This window comes from Dermacentor andersoni, chromosome 7, assembly GCF_023375885.2.
Source record: "Dermacentor andersoni chromosome 7, qqDerAnde1_hic_scaffold, whole genome shotgun sequence".
Taxonomy (NCBI): Eukaryota; Metazoa; Arthropoda; class Arachnida; order Ixodida; family Ixodidae; genus Dermacentor; species Dermacentor andersoni.
Window position 1 is genome coordinate 8,772,329 of NC_092820.1, and position 19,925 is coordinate 8,792,253.

Genomic DNA, 19,925 nt, shown 5'->3' on the forward strand with positions numbered 1-19,925 from the left:
AAGTTGACTTTCGGGAACCGGCATTACGCAATGCACCATTGGCGAGGATTACAAAGGCAGAGTCAGCACCATTGCTAACAGCAGCAAATTGCTTCAATGAAAAACATGGCACTGAACAGCAAGAAGCTTGGCATCTGAAGTAGCTAGGCATAGCGTTGCCACGGTGTGACTACGGCTGCCAGCAGATCGGCGTGTGAGAGCGCAGGTTCGAGACGGCGCGATAATCGAAATGGTGGTGGCTTCGATTCATGCTGTTTCAGATGCGTTCATGGCAGGAAATCCGGAAAGTCGGATGGCGAGAGTTTATTGCGTGTGAAATTTCAGACGTTACTATACCTTGACTTTATGGGGTACATGGCAGTGCCACGACAGAAACAGAAGTCACTAACCCGTCACTAACAGAAGTTATCGGTGATGTGCGCCTGCACACAAATTTGCGCCACGTATTTTTTTTTTCTTTGCACATGGCATTGAGGAGTCTCTCCTAAGCTCTTCCTCTATGGTGGGGGTAGACGAATGCTGGTCAGAGGCGCGGCCACGTGATTTGGTGCACTGCTGCGAGCATTGTCCGAATTAACCGTCGCAAATGCTTGCACGTTTGAATTATCTGGCATTTTCGCCCATTGGAATATACAACTGATGGGACCACAGCGTCAGTTCGAATAAACCGAAAGTTCGAATTAGGCATGTTCGAAATAGTGAGATTCGACCGTATTGAACTTGAATTGGATTGTGGGATTGTATGTGCCAAAACCACAACCGGATTATGAGGCAGGCTGTAGTTGCAGACTCCGGATTAATTTTGACACCATGGTTCTCTAGCGTGCCTCTAAATCATAGTGCACAAGTGTTTTCTTTTTTTTTTTTTTTTTGCCCCTGTTGAAATGCAGCTGCCGCGGTCAGGATCAAAGACGCGACCTCGAGCAATGCCAGAGCCACAAAGCTACTGCGGCGGGCACGGAAGTATTCATTTGATGTGTGACCACTTTCGTAGTGTCACCTGGACCCTACAGTGCGCTTTAATGTGGCTCTGCTTCTGCAAGTCCTGCATAAGTTGTTCGCTTGAGAAATTTGCACGGTGCTTGTTTTTCAGAAATAGCAGAAACGTATCATACCATACCTTGAACTTAAATTTATCCTGTTTGCCTGCAACCGCTGCCATGCCTATTTTAGTCCGTGTTTCCTTGCTTTTTCACGTCCCCTTTTCCTTAATCCCGCCTTGTATGGGAATTGTAGAGGAAAAGTGGCAAGGCTGTTATTCATTCATTTCACGACTGCGTCGATTCTATCCATTCTCTGCCTCCACTTCGCCCTCCTCTGTGTCATTCTATTTAGCTTCCCTCTGGACTTGCACATTAGTATATAGAAAAGCAAGCGCTGTAATTTTTGCAATGCTCTTGCAGGGAGTCACGGATAATTGAGTCAAGAGGCTAATGTGGCAATGCCCAGGGAGCTCCAGAGGGCATTGCATACATTCGACGCAGTGCAAGGGTCCAAACTAAGTTCTCATGTTGTCATTCCTATCTGCCGCACTCCTGTGATGTGTACACATGTTCTGAACTACTCCCCGACACAGTGTGCAGGCAGCAGTAGCGGCGGCAGTGGAAAAGTCGAAGGAAGAGACAAAGCTTTGCTTTAAAAGCTGGCATGTGCCAGCCCACCCTGAATAATAATGTGCTGTAGCAGTTGTCTCCGTCGGTCAGTTTGGTTTGGTTACCCAGGTGATGTATGCGTCACGCTGCCACAATTGTAGTGTGGCACAATAGGCTGATACTACTCACACCAATCCAATACTTCCGCAGCCCTCGACATTCACTTACGTTCCTACTTACCAGCACTGTTCATAGTTGCTGCCATTTACCCTCACTTCCATACACGTCCATTTCCCCATCCATTCCGTCCACTCCTGTTGATACTCCTATCCACTGAAACCATGCGGCACTAATGCTTCATCTCAGACCCACCAAATCAAAGCGCAGTGAGTATGAGTCGGCATATTCGTGAATGATTATGCCGACCTATGGCCACAATACGTTGGCTGGCTCCCCCCTGTGATAAGCCTGACGAAAACTGCACGGCACTCTTGTTTACTTATTTACGCTTTTACGAGCAACATCACTAGGCCTTGCCATACTGCTACACAATGTCAGCAAAGCTTGTGCTTCTTTACGATGTCATGATAATGGTGATAGTGACAGGTTTGGCTTCATGAGATGAACTTTAGCATCAAGTTAAAATACTATTTCATGCTTTGCCAACCTTCAGCCATGCTAAATGACGTTCTTTTACATAAGAAAAGCATGTAGTAGAAATTTTACATGCATACTTTGTTTAGTGCAAAACAACAGACACAAGAAAGACGACCAGGACAAGGCACTACTTTCAATTGACATCATTTTATTGCATTACTCCTTTATAGACAGCTGAAACTAGAGGAACATGCGCAGTGAGCACCATGTGGCGGAACCACCAACATCCGATCACAAGAGCGCACTCATGCGACAGAATCCAAAAAATCGTATTCAGCACTGTACAAGGTCAAGGAAGGCACACTAATGCACTGTGACTCAATATCATGGTATCACGAAACATGGGTTTGCACATGCATATTTTGCAATGCTGAGCCAAATGGGAACCTGTGCCTGTTGGTATGGATCGCTCATGTTCTCGAAGGTGCCCGTTAACACAGCAGCCTGACTGCCCTACATACACTTTGCCATATGACAAGGGAATCTTATATACCACACCGACGCTGCTATCTACAAACTTCGCGTGGTTCTTTTCACAATCTGGTTTTTTACTTGTTTTAGAAATATGGCTGCACAACATTGACAGTTTCTGAGGAGCGGAAAACACTACCGGAATTTGGTATCTAGTGGCGACATTCTTTAGATTGTGAGCCACTCTGTGGCAATACAACACAACTTCAGGCCTCTTCTTTTGTGTAATTCAGTTACTTTTGTGCCGCTTCCCTTTCAGTTTCTGAAGCAATACCTCTGAGACTGATGTCACCACCACACTTGGGTAACCAGCAGCCTGCAGCCCATTTAACTGTGCAATGAAACTATGGTTCACAGAGTGATGACAAGATTTCATTAACCCTTTCGCTGTCACGGACGTACCAGTACGTCATCGCGCTTCCCCCCACAGTGTCACTGACGTACCGGTACGTTCTCTATCGTGCGTTCAAAATTTCGCGCCTGAGCGCAAAGCTGGCGCTCCTGGATTGGCCACGCCATCTGTTGACTCTTTCTACAAGTTCGTATATTCGCCCCGACCTGTGTTAACCCATGTATTGAAGAGTACGGTGCGACTGCACTCCCCCCTTTTTCTTCGCTGAGTGGCGCGGTGGCTCCGCGTTCGCTGGATCATGCGTCGCGCGCGTGCAGTTATGGGTTCAAGGGCTGTTCTGCCATCTCCGCTGGTTTGAAGGTTTTTATTTTTCTTCTGTTGGTGTGCCTGCTACGGCGCGTCAAGTTCAGGCGCACGTGCCGTTGCTTCTCCGAAAAGGGTGACTCGATTGCTGCTTTCGCTATCTCGCCGCACGCTCGCTCCCGACTTGCAGCAGTAAACGCAAAGCCCTTCGAACTTTGTTTAGCCTTTTTCCATCTCCCTGTCTTCTTGATCACGCAACGTCCCATTTCTCTCCGTTGTGCGGGCGACTGAAAGCGCATCCTCCCTGCGCGCGGTTACTTTCGGATGGCTGAGCGTGCGGGACCTTCGTCTGCTCATTGGAGCCGAGGCTCAATTCCGATTTAGAATACGAGCCGAGCTCGGATTCGGACTCGGACAGAGTCGCATGCGAGGAAGAGGGTTCCGCATCGTCAGATTCGGATGTCGAACGGATTTTATAGTCCGGCTGATGATGATGATGATGATGTTTACTAACAGCAGCTGCAGAACACTGAAATGTGCATACTGCATTGACTATGTCATTTGTATACCAATCATAATCAAAAATAAATTGCTATGTTCATTCCCTGTTATGCTCGTTCCCTGAAACCAAGCCGACACTGGGGGTGCGTCACGGCCAGAGAGGTCCGACAGCGAAAGGGTTAACGAAGATTCTAGACACGTCAAAGCAATGGCGCGTTTCACAGTCTTTGAGTGCGCAGACGCGCAAGGTAAAAGTTCCTTAGATGCATGTGCCGAGTACATACAACGGGCGTGGCCTGTTTGTAAGGATAGCTGCAAATCTAAAAACTGGAGTTTACCGCCCCTAGAGAGCTCATGTGGGAAAGTTAAACCTTTGCCATTGTCATTGAACAGAGTTAAAATGTCAGCTACCGTAACGGATCATTCGTTGTTAGTCTGTTTTATCACAACAAGAAAATCGTCAACATATCTAAAAATTTGAACCTGAGTCATTGTTTAAGGCACTCTCAAGAGCGCGGTCGACAAACGATAAAAAAATATTACAAAGAGCAGGCGCCACACATGAACCAATACACACACCATTTTCTGGATAAAAAGGTCATTTTCAAACCGGATAAAAGTTGCACTTAAATAATATTCAAGAAGGGACATGAAACATTCTGAGGTCAACCCGGTCGCATTGCGAAAATCTATCTCGCCACTTTCTTCGATACACGTCCTCACACTGCGAAATAGCTCATCACGTGGTATTGAATAGTAAAAATCTTCGACATCAACAGAAAAGATGTTGGCTACTGAATGGTTGTCTTCTAGAAAGGAAACAACATCGAAAGAATCCTTTATGCCATAAGGATCGTCAATCGTTAAATGCTTCAACTGTTTTTGCAAAGGGCGGCTAACCAAAACCTGCCAACAATTATTTTCACAGACTATTGTACTGTATTGTATTGTAGTGGCTCACAATCTAAAGAATGTCGCCACTAGATACCAAATTCCGGTAGTGTTTTCCGCTCCTCAGAAACTGTCAATGTTGTGCAGCCATATTTCTAAAACAAGTAAAAAACCAGATTGTGAAAAGAACCACGCGAAGTTTGTAGATAGCAGCGTCAGTGTAGTTTATAAGATTCCCTTGTCATGTGGCCAAGTGTATGTAGGGCAGTCAGGCTGCTGTGTTAACGAGCGCCTTCGAGAACATGAGCGATCCATACCAACAGGCACAGGTTCCCATTTGGCTCAGCATTGCAAAATATGCATGTGCAAACCCATGTTTCGTGATACCATGATATTGAGTCACAGTGCATTAGTGTGCCTTCCTTGACCTTGTACAGTGCTGAATACGATTTTTTGGATTCTGTCGCATGAGTGCGCTCTTGTGATCGGATGTTGGTGGTTCCGCCACATGGTGCTCACTGCGCATGTTCCTTAAAAAAAAATTAAATTATGGGGTTTAACGTGCCAAAACCACTTTCTGATTATGAGGCACGCCGTAGTGGAGGACTCCGGAAATTTTGACCACCTGGGGATCTTTAACATGCACCTAAATTCAAGTACACGGGTGTTTTCGCATTTCGCCCCCATCGAATGTGGCCGCCGTGGCCGGGATTCGATCCCTCGTGCTCAGCAGCCCAACACCATAGCCACTGAGCAACCACGGCGGGTGTGCGCATGTTCCTCTTGTTTCAGCTGTCTCTAAAGGAGTGATGCAATAAAATGATGTCAGTTGAGAGTAGCGCCTTGTCCTGTCGTGTTTCTTGTGTCTGTTGTTTTGCGCTAAACAAAGTATTCATGGATTCGCACCAACTAGCCCGCCAACGCATTGTGCAGAAATTTTACAACTTGAAAAATATGTAGGGGTGTGGAAATATTCAGAACTTTCTAATAAATTTATTCCTGCCCTATCTGATTCGGCTTTTGAATCGAATGTCACTGTTTTATTGCGCCTTTGAAATGAATAGGTACTATTTGAAAAGATGAATATTTTTGTAATGACGAATACCGTATTTACTCGCATAATGATCGCACCCCTGAATTTTGCCGTCAAAATTCAATTTTGTTTCTTTCCTGTGTAATGCTCGCACCCTGAACTCGTTGCAGCGATATGTCGTGCACCAAGTCTAGCTAATGATGCTCGTGCTTACCATCTGTCGAATGCTACCCGAACGACTCTTGAAGACAAACCAAGCGGTCTGCACGCGCCCAACATTCTTAAGCAGATGCCCCATTTCATTCCTGTCATCACTTTACACACTTCCAAGGAAAAAAAAGCTACAACAAACTTGCCTCGGCTTTATTATTTGTAGGCTTCATAATGGATTTGGTCAACAACAACAACATAAAGGGTGCCTTTCGATTCTTCTCGTCTGCACTCGTGGGCACGCAACAAATCGCAAGCGGCAATGATAGTGGCCACGTTTACATTCATACGTTAGAAATGTACCCTATTCATACGCCGACGCTTGTAATGCAGCTAAGATATTCGCCCACCCTTAGCGGAAACGTGCCACATTAGGATGGCAGTGAAGACAAATGCCGCAGTTTCCACAGCATGCCCGCCATGCGTTTATATGTCACTGGCAGCAAAGCGCGCCTATTTCTGTTTCTGTCTCCTCAAAGTGGACATGGCTATGTTAGCATCGTAAGCTTCCCGATATTGACGATATTATTCATTACTGGTACGGAAGAAACTGTTTCAATGCGCGTAATGTACTAATAAACGAAATAATCGCGTTTGGCGTGTTTGGCTTGCTCCACCAGCCGCTATTTTTGTTTTGGTGTCCTGCACTGACAGCAGTAGCCGCCTGCGTGTCATCCCGCAGCAAATGCAGGATGAAAAAAGAAAATGTTTTTTCTTTTGTGGGAAATTTAACCCGCGTTATGATCACACCCCTGAATGTGCGTCAATTTTTTTGACAAGAAAGTGTGGTCATTATGCAAGTAAATACGATATCAGTAGTTCGTTATATATGAACTTGCCCTTAAAGACACTGAAAAATTAACTGCAATGAAGTTGGCGTCAGTAGCTACAGTTCGGCAGCACTTTAGTCCTAAAACCAGATTTTCAGTGTCATTGTTGTTCTCACCTAGCTGCAAGTTTCAGTTAGCAACTTCCATCTAAAAATGAAATGTGCCATCAAATAGCTCTGTCAGAACAGCGCCCAGTTCCCTGGAAATGGAGGCACAGCTGCCATCTTTTATTGAAGAGTGTTTGATATATTTTACTGCCAGCAGGACACGACTGTATTCTGCACAAGCTAGCGAAGCCTTCTAGTTGGCTGGAAGCATAAAGTTTCGAAACTACCGCAGCATGCCGCCATCCTGCGAAAGTTTCGGGCATCATGGTCTCAACATTATGACTGTGCAAAAGCCACACAAGAGTCTTAAAATTATGTTATCTGTGTCACTTCGGGCGAAGCAAACGCGTTCAAAAGGTATAACTTCACTACGAACCGTTATCAGCCATTGCCAATGCATAAACAAAGCACCACCAAACCGTGATCTCCTGATAATGGCATAGTAACCACCAAACCTTTGCAAAATTGTGTGGCTGGAGCACATGGTGCAGCATTCTCGTTGACTTGGGCCACGCAAATATCGACTGTAATGACAGGAATGCCCTAGTGGTCGTTGATCTCAAGTTGGAATGACATGGATGGTCATTCTAAATCATTGAAATAGGCGTAATGCACATGGCACCGCATGGACAATGGCGCAAAAAGGAGAGTGCCACCATCATCGCCCCACGCCATGCTGTTCATGCGGTATGCTACCTCCCTGGAGGGGGGGTGCCTTGAAAGCCATGGAACTTGGCAGTGCATTTCGAAACACCAACGTAGCACAGAACAAACAAACATGAGGGCTTCCCGAGAGAAGGAGTGACTGTGCATGGCAGCCACTCACTCATCTCACAGGCCAGTTGGACTGAAGCAGGCCCGTGCAGCAGGGAGTTGCGCTTCCATGCTTAGGTACTTTCACATGCACCACCGTGACCGAGTTCAAATCATTCAGTGTAACAGCACGACAATATAAATAATTTCGTTATGTCTGGAGGCCGTTTCAATAGGCACGGTTGGAAAATCATAAATGCACTGAAATGGTGTCGTTATAGCTGACAGATTGTTATATCTGGGATCATTATAAGTTGTTTCAACTGTATTCACACACCTCTAAAAATGCGCATTAGCACATGCTTAGGTGCTTCGTCCTCGTCATATTGGTTATGTTTAAGAATTACTATCCCAGACGTTGTTAAAGTTAGCAACATAATGGTTAATCCTTGCTCTGATCCCTAGGAGTTTCACATGTGAACCTTTCAGAATGTTTGTAAAGGCTATGTGTAATAGACAAATACAAACACAGCTGCCTCACCTCTTTTCAAGAGACGCCTTATGTCGCTGGAGTCTGAGAAGCCGCAGCTTCTTCTCGGCAAACCTGTTAAGTGACACTCAGGATTTAGCACATGTACAACACACCAAGGTTCGGCAAGCTCGGGCTACATACACTTGTGCTTGTCACAGCCATTCTCCAAAGAAGGCCAAAAAGAAGCCACTGCAAGATGACGTCCGTTGACGTAACATGATTTTTTTTTTTTTTTTGCGGCACTAATCACCAAAATATTGGATCAAGGAAAGTCTGACAAACAATAAGTCTGCACATCTTGAAAGTTGTCTCAGTGCAGCTGAATTTCTTTTTAATTTGTTATCTACATAAATGATGTCGTGCCGGTACCACAAACTTCCTCTATAGTTTTGTATGCGGATGATACCAGCTTGTTTTTCCCTGGCAGCCGTTTAAGAGATTTAGAAAAAGCGGCGAACAAGTGGTTGATCTCGCTTTCATACTGGCTTGGATGTAACCAGCTAGAATTAAACGTTAGTAAAACTAAATATATCTTATTCAAAGGCAGAAATAAGCGCGAAGATTACACCATTTCTGTTCAATTTAAAGATAATGACATTGAGCATGTCCCGTTGTTTAAATTCTTAGGTGCACTTTTTCATGAAAACCTCAGTTGGACAACCCAAATCAACAAAGTACATGCCAGTATGTATAGATCAATTTCTGTCTTATATAAACTTAGGTCTCTGGTACCAAACTGGCTAAAGCTCCAGTTATACCATTCACTAGTTCATTCTCATCTCCATTACTGTCTCTTAATCTGGGGTATGACTTCAAGAACGAACCTTGAAAGGTTAAAAATTGTACAAAAGAGAGGTGTTCGCTGCATAGAAAATCTGGAACCAACTGAACACACTGCGCGATTTTTTAACAAGCTTAAATTGCTTACTGTTAACCAACTTTATAACCTGAAGCTCGCCTTGTATATTCGCAAGGAAATTGGAAATGAATTGAATAGTTAGTTGAAAGTTGAATAGTTAGTAGAATATCTTAGTTGAAATCAAGAAAAAGAAATGGGCATGGGCAGGACACGTAATGAGGAGGGAAGATAACCGATGGTCATTAAGAGTTAACGAATGGATTCCAAGGGAAGGAAAGCGTAGCAGAGGGCGGCAGAAAGTTAGGTGGGCGGATGAGATTAAGAAGTTTGCAGGGACAACATGGCCACAATTAGTACATGACCGGGGTAGTTGGAGAAATATGGGAGAGGCCTTTGCCCTGCAGTGGGCATAACCAGGCTGATGATGATGATGATGATGATGAATAGTTATATGGCTCAGTGCTACCCTACTAATGTTGCCTATGATCTCCGACACGAGCAATTTAGAGTACAGTTATTCAGAACCATTTACAGAAATCAAACATTGCTCGACCTTATACCTAACCTTCTCCGCAACAATAGTTATATCCACGAACTTATTGAAAAATGTATTTCTATACACAGTTTAAAGAAAAATGTTAGAATCTACTTAGTGTCTGGTACTGTGTCCTAAATAAGTTCTTGAGTTAAAAAAACTTTTTATTGTTCTATAACCTTTGTACTCTGCTGCATTTTCGAACAGTTATACATTGTTAGGAATGATTATGTTACATTTTGTATCACGCTTGCACAATCTTGTACTGTTTAATATGTTGCCAGTTATTTATTTATTTGTTTATTTAAAAATGTCCTTGCAGGCCTCGTATGAGGCATTGGGTAAGGGGGGCGTTACAGTACTGTAGTATTAAAAGAGTATATAGGGCATATAACAAAACATAATAGACATACATTATTAATAGATGTATAAAAAATGTATACACATCTTATGCAAGCCTTATATCATTGTACAAAATAACAGGGTCCGTAATGTACATATTAGAAAAGGACAAAAGATACAGTTCCTTCAATAAACAATGAAAAAAAAAATTTACATGTTTGTTCTTGTTATGGGTTATTGCTGTTGCATTATTGTGCAAGTCTGTTACTCAATTTAAGATGCTTAATCGCGATGTTACTTCTGTTTCTGAAAAAAAAAAAATTGTGGTGCCATTGTTTTTCTTTTTTTTATTCTCACTGCTTCTGAGCAAATGTATGGGTGGAGGGACCTTAGTCAGGCAGAGCTCACCTGCCTTTAGTCCTTTCAACCTTGGCAATGTATGTCTGAATAAAACTGAAACTGAAACATTGTCCCTTCAGCTTATCTGGTACATTTTTATGTGCATTGTGCATGAGTCGACTTTATTCGCAGTTGAAGGTACGCCACTCACACAAGCAGCGGTTCCTTTCTTCATCTTTAACCTGCTTCTACTGTGTTATATGCCTCACATGGTAGATAAAACTCAATCGTAGAGTTAACGTACAGTGGAAGGCTAGGAGATGCACAAACATGGGCGAGCAACATGGACTTCACTAGAATGCCCACCTGTTGACAAGAGCACTGCAACCAATTAGGTCAGGTCATTCAAGCATGTTATCTAGGATGGTAATCATCATCAAGCTATTTCTATGTCCCCTGCAGGTCGAAGGCTTCCTCTAGTAACCTCTAATTACCCCTGTCTTGCAACAGCTTAGCCCATCTTATGCCTGCAAGTTTCGTCATTTGCTCACACTACCCAACTCTCTGCTATCCTCTACTGCACTTTCTTTCCCTTGGCACTCATTCTGTAACTGTAATGGTCTACCTGTCCTGCGCATTACATATGGCTTTCCCAGCTCCATTTCTTTTCTCCTAAAGTCAACTAGAATATTGGCTATCCCTGTTTGCTTTCTGGCCCTCAACACTCACTTCCCGTCTCTAAATATTACGCCTGACATTTACTCTTGCATTGCTTGCTGCGTGGCCCTTAACGTCTTTTTAAGCTTCTTAGTTAACCTAACCGTTAGTTAACCCCCTTCCAAATGGCTCACTCAATTACCCAATGGCCCTCAGTCCCCCGCAGCTGCGGAGCAGCTGACCAAGGCGGCAGTCAGACCTGTAACGCAGCAGAGGGTGCTAAGAATCTCTGGATCCGGACAGGCCGCCAATGGAAACTGACCTTTGGAAAGTTAAACACCCGAACCCTCTCAAGGAACTATCAGACATTGCTTGGGATATCATCGGCCTTAGTGAGATTTGAAGAACTGGTGAGGTTTATACATTGCTGAATATCGGACACGCACTATGCTATAGAGGTCTCCTAGATAAGAAGCAATACAGGGTAGGATTCCTAATCTATAAGGACATCGCAGGCAACATTGACGAATTCTACAGTATTAATGAGAGGGTAGCTGTAGTCGTAATCAAACTTAATAACAGGTATAGATTAAAGGCAGTACAAGCCTACACTCTGTAGTGAAGAGGAATGCTCGGCGCTGCAGACACATCACCAGTCATCCAGGAGGTGCGAGCTCAAGATTACCTGAGCTGCTCTGGTTGAGACACGCTGCCTGCTGCTCTCTTGCACCATATTCATATTAGATTCTGGTGAAGGTGCTGCGGTTTTCCCCCAACTTGGAATTACGCACCCGAACTCTGCCATCCGTCATGCCTGACGACCCCAGCCCGACTCCAGCCATCGTATGTGCCAGTTCCCAGCGTCAGCGGGATCATGATATCTTCAGCGGCACCGATGAGAAAGACGTTGAAGATTGCCTGGAATCGCATGAACTTGCCAGCAACACCAACAAATGGGACGATCCCCTCAAGCTCGGCAACACAATCTTCTATTTATCGAGCATCGCAAAGCTGTGGTTCAAAAACCACAAAACCGATCTCTGTACGTGGGCTAGCTTCAAAACCGGCATCGCAGAAGTTTTTGGCCGCCCTGGCGTGCACAAACTTCACGCTGAACAATGCCTACGAAGCCGATCCCAGCGAACTGGTGAAATGTTCACCAGCTACATAGAGGACATCCAGTCACGATGATGAGGAAGTAGATCAGTTTTATGAAGATGTTGAATTAGCGATGAGAAAAGTGCAAACTCAGTATACTGTAGTAATGGGGACCTTAATGCAAAAGTGGGGAATAAGAAGACTGGTGAACAAGTAATTGGCAAGTACGGCGTCAATTCTAGGAATGTTAGAGGAGAGATTCTGGTAGAATTCACAGAAAGGAATAAGCTTCGAATAATGAACACCTTTTTCAGGAAGCGTAGCTACAGAAAGTGGACCTGGAAAAGCCCTAACGGTGAAACAAGAAATGAAACTGACTTCATACTTTCTGCTGATCCCAGCATAGTGCAGGATGTAGAAGTGATAGATAGGGTAAATTTCAGTGATCATAGGTTAGTGAGGGCTAGGACCTCAATTTGAAGAGAGAAAGAGCAAAATTGGTCAAGAAGAAACAGGTCAACCTAGAGGCAGTAAGGGTAAAAGCAGACACATTCAGGCTGATACTTGCGAACAAATATGCAGCCTTAGAAGAGAGAGATGATGATGACACAGAGCTAATGAATGAAACCATAACTAGGCTGGCTTCAGAGGCAGCAAAAGAAGTGGGAGGCGAGGCACCAAAGCAACCAGTAGGCGAGCTCTCCCAATAACAAAGGCCCTAATAAAGAAACGACAAAAAATGAAAGTGTCCAACTCAAGAGATCCAACTCAACTGACCAACAAGGTGAAAATAAGTGATATTCTAAACTATAACGTGAGAAAGACTGAAGAAGGCGTAAAAAATGGACATATCCTGAAATCAGTGAGGGAGAAACTTGGCATAGGAAAAACCAATATGTATGCACTGAAAGATAAGCAGGGTAATATCATCTGCAATCTCGAAGATATAGTAAAAGCAGCAGAAGAATTCTATACTGACCTGTACAGTACCCAGAGAAGTCGGGATACCTCAATTGGAAACAGCAATGAACAGGATACAGAAACTCCACCTATAACTAGCGATGAGGTCAGAAGAGCCTTGCAAAACATGAAACGAGGAAAAGCGGTAGGAGACGATTGAATAACAGTCGATTTAATCAAAGATGAAGGAGACATCATGCTTGAAAAACTGGTGGCTCTTTATATGAAGTGTCTATCGACTGCAAAGGCCCCAGAAAACTGGAAGAATGCAAACATTATACTAATCCACAAAAAGGGAGACGTTAAAGAATTGAAAAATTATCGGCCCATTAGCTTACTCCCAGTATTATATAAAATATTTACCAAAATAATCTCCAATAGAATAAGGGCAGCACTGGACTTTAGTCAACCAAGAAAACAGGCTGGCTTCAGGAAGGGATACTCTACAATGGATTACATCCATGTCATTAATCAGATAATCGAGCAAACCACAGAGTACAATCAGCCTCTCTATATTGCTTTCATAGATTATGAATATGTATTTGATTCAGTAGAGATACTTGCAGTCATAGAAACATTATGCAATCAAGGCGTAGAGGCCGCTTACGTAAATATCTTGGAAAATATCTACAGAGATTCCACAGCCACCGTAATTCTACACAAGAAAAGTAGGAGGATACCTATAAAGAAAGGGGTTAGACAGGGAGACATAATCTCTCCAATGCTATTCACTGCGTGCTTAGAAGAAGTATTCAAGCTATTAAACTGGGAAGGCTTAGGAGTAAAGATCGACAGCGAATATCTCAGCAACCTTCGGTTTGCCGATGACATTGTTCTATTCAGCAACAATGCAGACGAGTTACAACAAACGATTGAGGACCTTAACAGAGAGAGTGTAAGAGTGGGGTTGAAGATTAATATGCAGAAGACAAAGAAAATGATAAATATCCAGGTAAAGGAACAAGAGTTCAGGATCGCCAGCCAGCCTCTAGAGTGTGTGAAGGAGTATGTTTATCTAGGTCAATTAATCACAGGGAACCCTGATCATGCAAAGGAAATTCACAGAAGAATAAAAATGGGTTGGATTGCATACGGCAGACATTGCCAGCTCGTGACTGGAAGCTTACCATTGTCATTGAAAAGGAAGGTGTACAATCAGTGCATTTTACCAGTGCTGACATATGGGGCAGAGACTTGGAGACTGACAAAGAAGCTTGAGAACACCACGCAAAAAGCGATGGAACGAAGATTGCTAGGCATAACGTTAAGAGACAGAAAGAGAGTGGTTTGCATTAGAGAGCAAACGAGTATAGCAAACGATATTTTAATTGACATCAAGAGAAAACAAATGGAGCTGGGCAGGTCATGTAATGCGCTGGTTAGATAACCATTGGACCATTAGGGTTACAGAATGGGTACCAAGAGAAGGGAAACGCAATTGAGTACAATAGAAGACTAGGTGGAGCAATGAAATCAGGAAATTCACAGGTGCTAGTTGGAATTGGTTGGCGCAGGACAGGAGTTATTGGAGATCGCAGGGAGAGGCCTTCGTCCTGCAGTGGTCATAAAACAGGCTGATGATGATGATGAGTTAACCGTTCTTTCTTCCTTCCTTGTTAGGATGGCAATAGATTTCGGACAAGGACTCAGCACATAGCTTGCCGGCTATGCAACATGACGTGTGTCTGTGTTGCGGTGCTATCCTCATCAGCAAAAGAGTTATCTTTTTTTCAATGCAATCTATTTTCCACATGGCATCGTGTGTGTACAGGTTGTCTGAGCTAACTTGAGCTAATGTTTAAAGTTGTGCAAATGCTCTATTGATGCACATTTAACAGCAGGTGGTTGGCCACTCTAAGGAGCAAGTCACACTATGTTTTGTATTACCGTATTTACTCGCATAATGATCACACTTTTTGGCAGAAAAATTGACGTAAAATTAGGGGTGCTATCATTACGCTGGTTAAATTTCCCGCGAAAAGAAAAAATGTTTCCTCCCGCATTTGCTTCACACCAAAACAAAAATGGTGGCCGGCGGAGCAAGCCGAACGTGCCAAATGTGATTTTTTTTTCTTCTTGCGAGTACATTACGTGCTTTGAAACAGTTTCTTCCATATCAGTAATGAATAATAGCATTAATATTGGCAAGTTTGAGGCAATAGCGTAGCCATGTCCACTTTGAGGGGACAGAAACAGACCAGTGACATAGAAACACATGGCTGGCATGCTGTGGAAACTGCGGCATCTGTCTTCACTACTATCCTAATACGGCACGTTTCCACTAAGGGTGGGTGAATATCTTAGTTGTGTTACAAGCGTCGGCGTATGAATAGGGTACACTTTTAACGTATCAGTGTAAACGTGGCTATCGTTGCCGCTCGCGATTTGTTGCCTGCCCACGAGTGCAGATGAGAAGAATCGAAAGGCGCCTTTTTTGTTTTTGTTGACCACAACCATTATAAAGCCTACACATAATAAAGGCAAGTTTGGTTGCAGCTTTCTTTTAGTCATGGAAGTGCAGAAAGTGATGAAAGTAATGAAATGAGGCATCTACTTAAGAATGTTTGGTGCGTGCAGACCGCTTGGTTTGTCTTGAAGAGTCGTTCGCGTAGCATTCGACAGATGGTAAGCGCGATCAATATTAGCTAGACTTGGCACACAACATATCGCTGCGGCAAGTACGGGGTGCGATCATTACACACGATATAAGAAAAATCTAATTTTGACGACAAAATTCAGGGGTGCGATCATTACGCGAGTGCGATCATTATGCGAGTAAATACGGTATGCTGAGTTGCATAATTATTTAGAATCAATTAATAAACTTTTTAGATATTAGAGTTATTGGAAGAGCTTAAATGTGAAAGTGGTAGAGCATTCTACAAAGTTTCTAATTTAGTGATTGTTTAATTTTGTAGCTAACATGTGATACAGTAAAACCTCGTTAAACTGTACCCGCTTAAACAGTAGTTTCCCTTTAAAAGTATTAAAGTCAAATCCCCGACTCGGCGGCCATTGAACATAATTTGTTTTGTATCCACATAAACTGTACCAGCTTATTGCGTACGTATCGGTTAGCACGCAGTGTTTCCACTTTTCGTCACGCAAACACAGCGGTGCGTTGTCTCCATCGGGCAGAACAACTAGCCTCAGAGATCGGAACAATGGCCTCCAAGCGTCCTGTGCGTTTGAGCGTGAAGCCACATCAACATCATTTCGGCGGCATGCCAGAGAGCGTTGTGGCGTCGCGCAAGCGAGGACTCGCATCATGCCGAAGCTCAGATAAAAAAGGTGTGAAAGTTGCAAAGACGGTCCAAGACCGGGCCAAAGCTACCGTGCAATCACCCCCCCACAATTGCAAAGATTGATGATTAGACAAGAATGGAGGATACGCATCGATGAACTGGCAGAGCGTGTGAACATCAGTCCTGGTTTGGTTCACACCATAATCCATGAACATCTCGGTTATCGGATCTTGTGTACACAATGGATGCCAAAAATTTTTAACCAGCGCCAGAAGACAGAGGGGTTCGGTGCTGCCTTGACTGATATGATCCGGTATCACAATGAGGATGATGACTTTTTGTCTGCAGTTGTCACCGTGGACGAATCGTGGTGCCACTTTACGAGCCTGAAACACGACGGCAATGGTTACCATAGAAACATTCGAATTCAATACCCCCAAGGAAAGCAAAGGCCGTCATTTCCACTGGAAAGGCGTTGCTGACTTTTTTCGATGGTCAGGGGCCATTACTGAACGAATTTGCTAAACCTGGAGAGACTACAATCGTTTCCGATATTGTGAAACGCCGGATCGGCTGCATGTCGCAATCAAGAACAAACGAAGTGGAAAATTGACGAATGGGGCCATCTTGCTCAACGACAATGCCCGCCCCATGTCGTTGATGTCGTTAACACAAAAGTGGCAAAGTTCAACTGGGAAATTCTGCAACATCCTGTCACCTGTCACCTTGCTAATTCCACATTTTGGGGCAATTGAAGGAACAGCTCAAGAGAACCAGACTCGTGTCAGATGATGACGTGAAAGTGTTCGTTACCGACTATTTGAAGCAGCAACTCAAGGATCTTTATGAGATCGGAATCACGCGACTAGTTAGTCGGCAGGACAAATGTCTAAATGCTCACGGAGACTACTTTTAAATAAAGTACCCCGTTTGTCATATATTTGCACTGGCTCACTTTCGTTTAAGTCGCCTCCGTATATTTTGCAGAACTGGTGCTTTTTATATGTGCTCTCTGTTGCGACTGTAATTTTGGTGCAAATACTCACAATATATGACTGGTGACAGCTGCTCCTGCGCAGTACATTGGAACAAAGGACAGCGTCATTTAAATTTTTTCCTGGCCATTGCATACCTACAAAAATGTAAACAAGGTTCCTGAATGACCAAGTTTGATTAAGATATTTGTCCTCAACTTGTTCATTTCACAGCCTTTACAATTTTCATATCAGCGGCACGCATTGCTTTGCTGGTTTCGAACTGAGATAGTTCTAAAGTTCGTGTGATATTTCCTTTACTTATTAAATAGACAACAACGTGGAAGCATTGATATTGATTATCTCGGGCATAATTTTTGGGACATATGAGTGTATTCTTTTATGAAAAGATACATATTTTACTTGTCTTGCCAACGCGTAGCGTTCAAAAATTCGTTCGCAACATTTTTGGCAATGGCAATGCAGTTATTAATGTATTTGATCCCTGGGCAAATTTTATGAGGAGGAGGCCGAGCTGCAACGCGAGCCCCTTTGAACGAAATTTCTGGCTACGCCACTGGCCTTGTGCATTATGCATTTGTTCATTTACTGCAGCCTAATGACGTATAACAAATTTTATGTAACGAGTTGACTTCCATTTCTTTTCCCTGTTAAACGTCTTTTTAAACACTACTCACACCATACATACTCCACCGTGGATCCAGTGAGGAATCTGAACAAATAAATCAAGCCTACCCTGCGGCAGCAAATGGAGCTAAACAAATTTCGGACGCTCTGACCTAACATAGAAGTATTTTGGGTGGAATTCAAAGGTTTCTTTCTTTCTAGGCAAGGAAGTAATAACTAAGCCAGTAAGACGTTACGGAGACATTAATTAGAAAAAAGGTTCAGCTGAAGTAGACAGTAAATTATGTTTCTACTACACCAAAATAGCCCCTCTCACTTCAAGAGGAGAAGCACTAATGAAGGACAGGTGGCGTGACTGCACCAGGTCACGGTGATGTCAAATTTTGACAGCATGTACTTGCACCTAGTTTATTTACTTTACTAAAAAATGGATGACATTTTATTCTACGGGAGCTTCAAGAACTTGCACTGAAACCTATCACGCTGACGCAGTAGCACTAGGGTTTCAGTGCAAAATTCAAGAATTGCCTTCATTCTCACGATCATTAAGAGTGAAATTAGAAAAATAGAGTTTAGAAAGCAAACTGCATCAGTTCAAACTAATTTAGTGTTTCTCCTTACCAAAATGATGCCCGTCTGGGCCAGACAGAAGCCTTCCTGTTTCCCCAATGCAGGATTAATTATGGTTTCGTAATGGTACAATATATGATACCCAAATTCTCTATTTCTCAATGTCAGTCATATAAATATGGACAGTTCCTACCTGAAATACCATAAAGACATTATGCTCATACCTATGAAAGTTGTTATTATATAATTATGCATTTTTTGCCTTTTTATTGTGCTTAATTATGTTGTATTTGAGAGAATGTACCACAAAGATTTCTTGTATATGCTATGCTAATGCGTGCATGCATGTTTGTGTAAAGAGCTGGAATGAAATGACTGCTTGACGTCTTACCTCTCGGGGCACAGAACTTGGGAGCGGGTGAAGTCCCCATTGCGAATGCACTCATCGCAGAAGAAGTTGGAGCGCAGCTGCACGCATATGCGACAGGCCATGGAAGCGCCATTGGAGCTGCGGCTGCTCTCCGACGATGAGCTGGGCACAGGGAACTCGTGGGGTGCACCCACCGCACTCAGCTCCAGCATGTTCATTGTGTTACGACTGTTGCACCATGCCTGGACCTTGTAGCAAGGGAACTGCGCCAACAGGCACGCACATGTGGTAACACACTTTCTTTTAATGCAAAGCAGTTTTTTCCGAGACAACCCAGTTTTTGTCATCTATCTCATTGTTGTCGTGGGCCAACCCATAAGCGAGCGCAGTCTAAAAAAGCATTCAGTAAAAGGAAGCAAGCCACCCGTGGCCTGGATAGTCATCGCACACGGCTTCTGCTGAAATTAAATTTCAAGCTTTGTGCTTCAAAAGGAAGTGTGTAGAGCTGCATAATTAAATGTGACGTCAGCATACCTCTTGAGAAGTTGCTTTGCGTCAAAGGCCGGACACCCCTTGCTCAAAATTTGAGATCACTCATTCATTCATTTATTCACACTGGCAATAGTGCAAAGGCATGCCCAAGTATGGTCTCATACTGCTTGGGTTGCCCCCAGAATGCTCATGCTATACATACATATATGTGTATATGTACACATAGACCCACATCATTTGAGCAGTAAGTGTTTGCTGCACAAGACTTACTAGATTAATCACAACCATTCTCTACCAAACCAAGCATACTTCGCATTACATGGATGTCAACCACAATTGAGTGTTTAATGTTTTGCTTCTGTTGCATGCACAGATATTCACATTTCTGCTTAGAGCCCTTGAATGATGCGCTGCGAGGTTTCCGTTATGTTTGAAAGACAAAGCTTGTGGGCAAGGGTTGTCACCTGAACACGCAAATCATAGTTCTAGTGTATCATCCTGAAAATACACCATTTCACACTGGCAGACAACACCATGAAAGCTAAGCAAGCAGTGCAGTCATTGAAATCACTATATGCGTTTTGATTTTCGATCTTCAACGCTT

General features: G+C 43.5%; 1 protein-coding gene across 1 annotated transcript in view; it reads right to left on the minus strand.

Moving 5' to 3' along the window:
- Positions 1-19,925, minus strand: part of Atg14 (autophagy related protein 14) — a 166,105-nt gene that overhangs the window by 142,572 nt on the left and 3,608 nt on the right. Inside the window, exons 2-3 of the mRNA XM_050182404.3 lie at positions 18,851-19,092; positions 8,242-8,304 (exon numbers count right to left, since the gene is read on the minus strand). Of these exons, the coding sequence (XP_050038361.1) occupies positions 8,242-8,304; positions 18,851-19,092 (305 nt within the window). The remainder of the gene's footprint in view (positions 1-8,241; positions 8,305-18,850; positions 19,093-19,925) is intronic.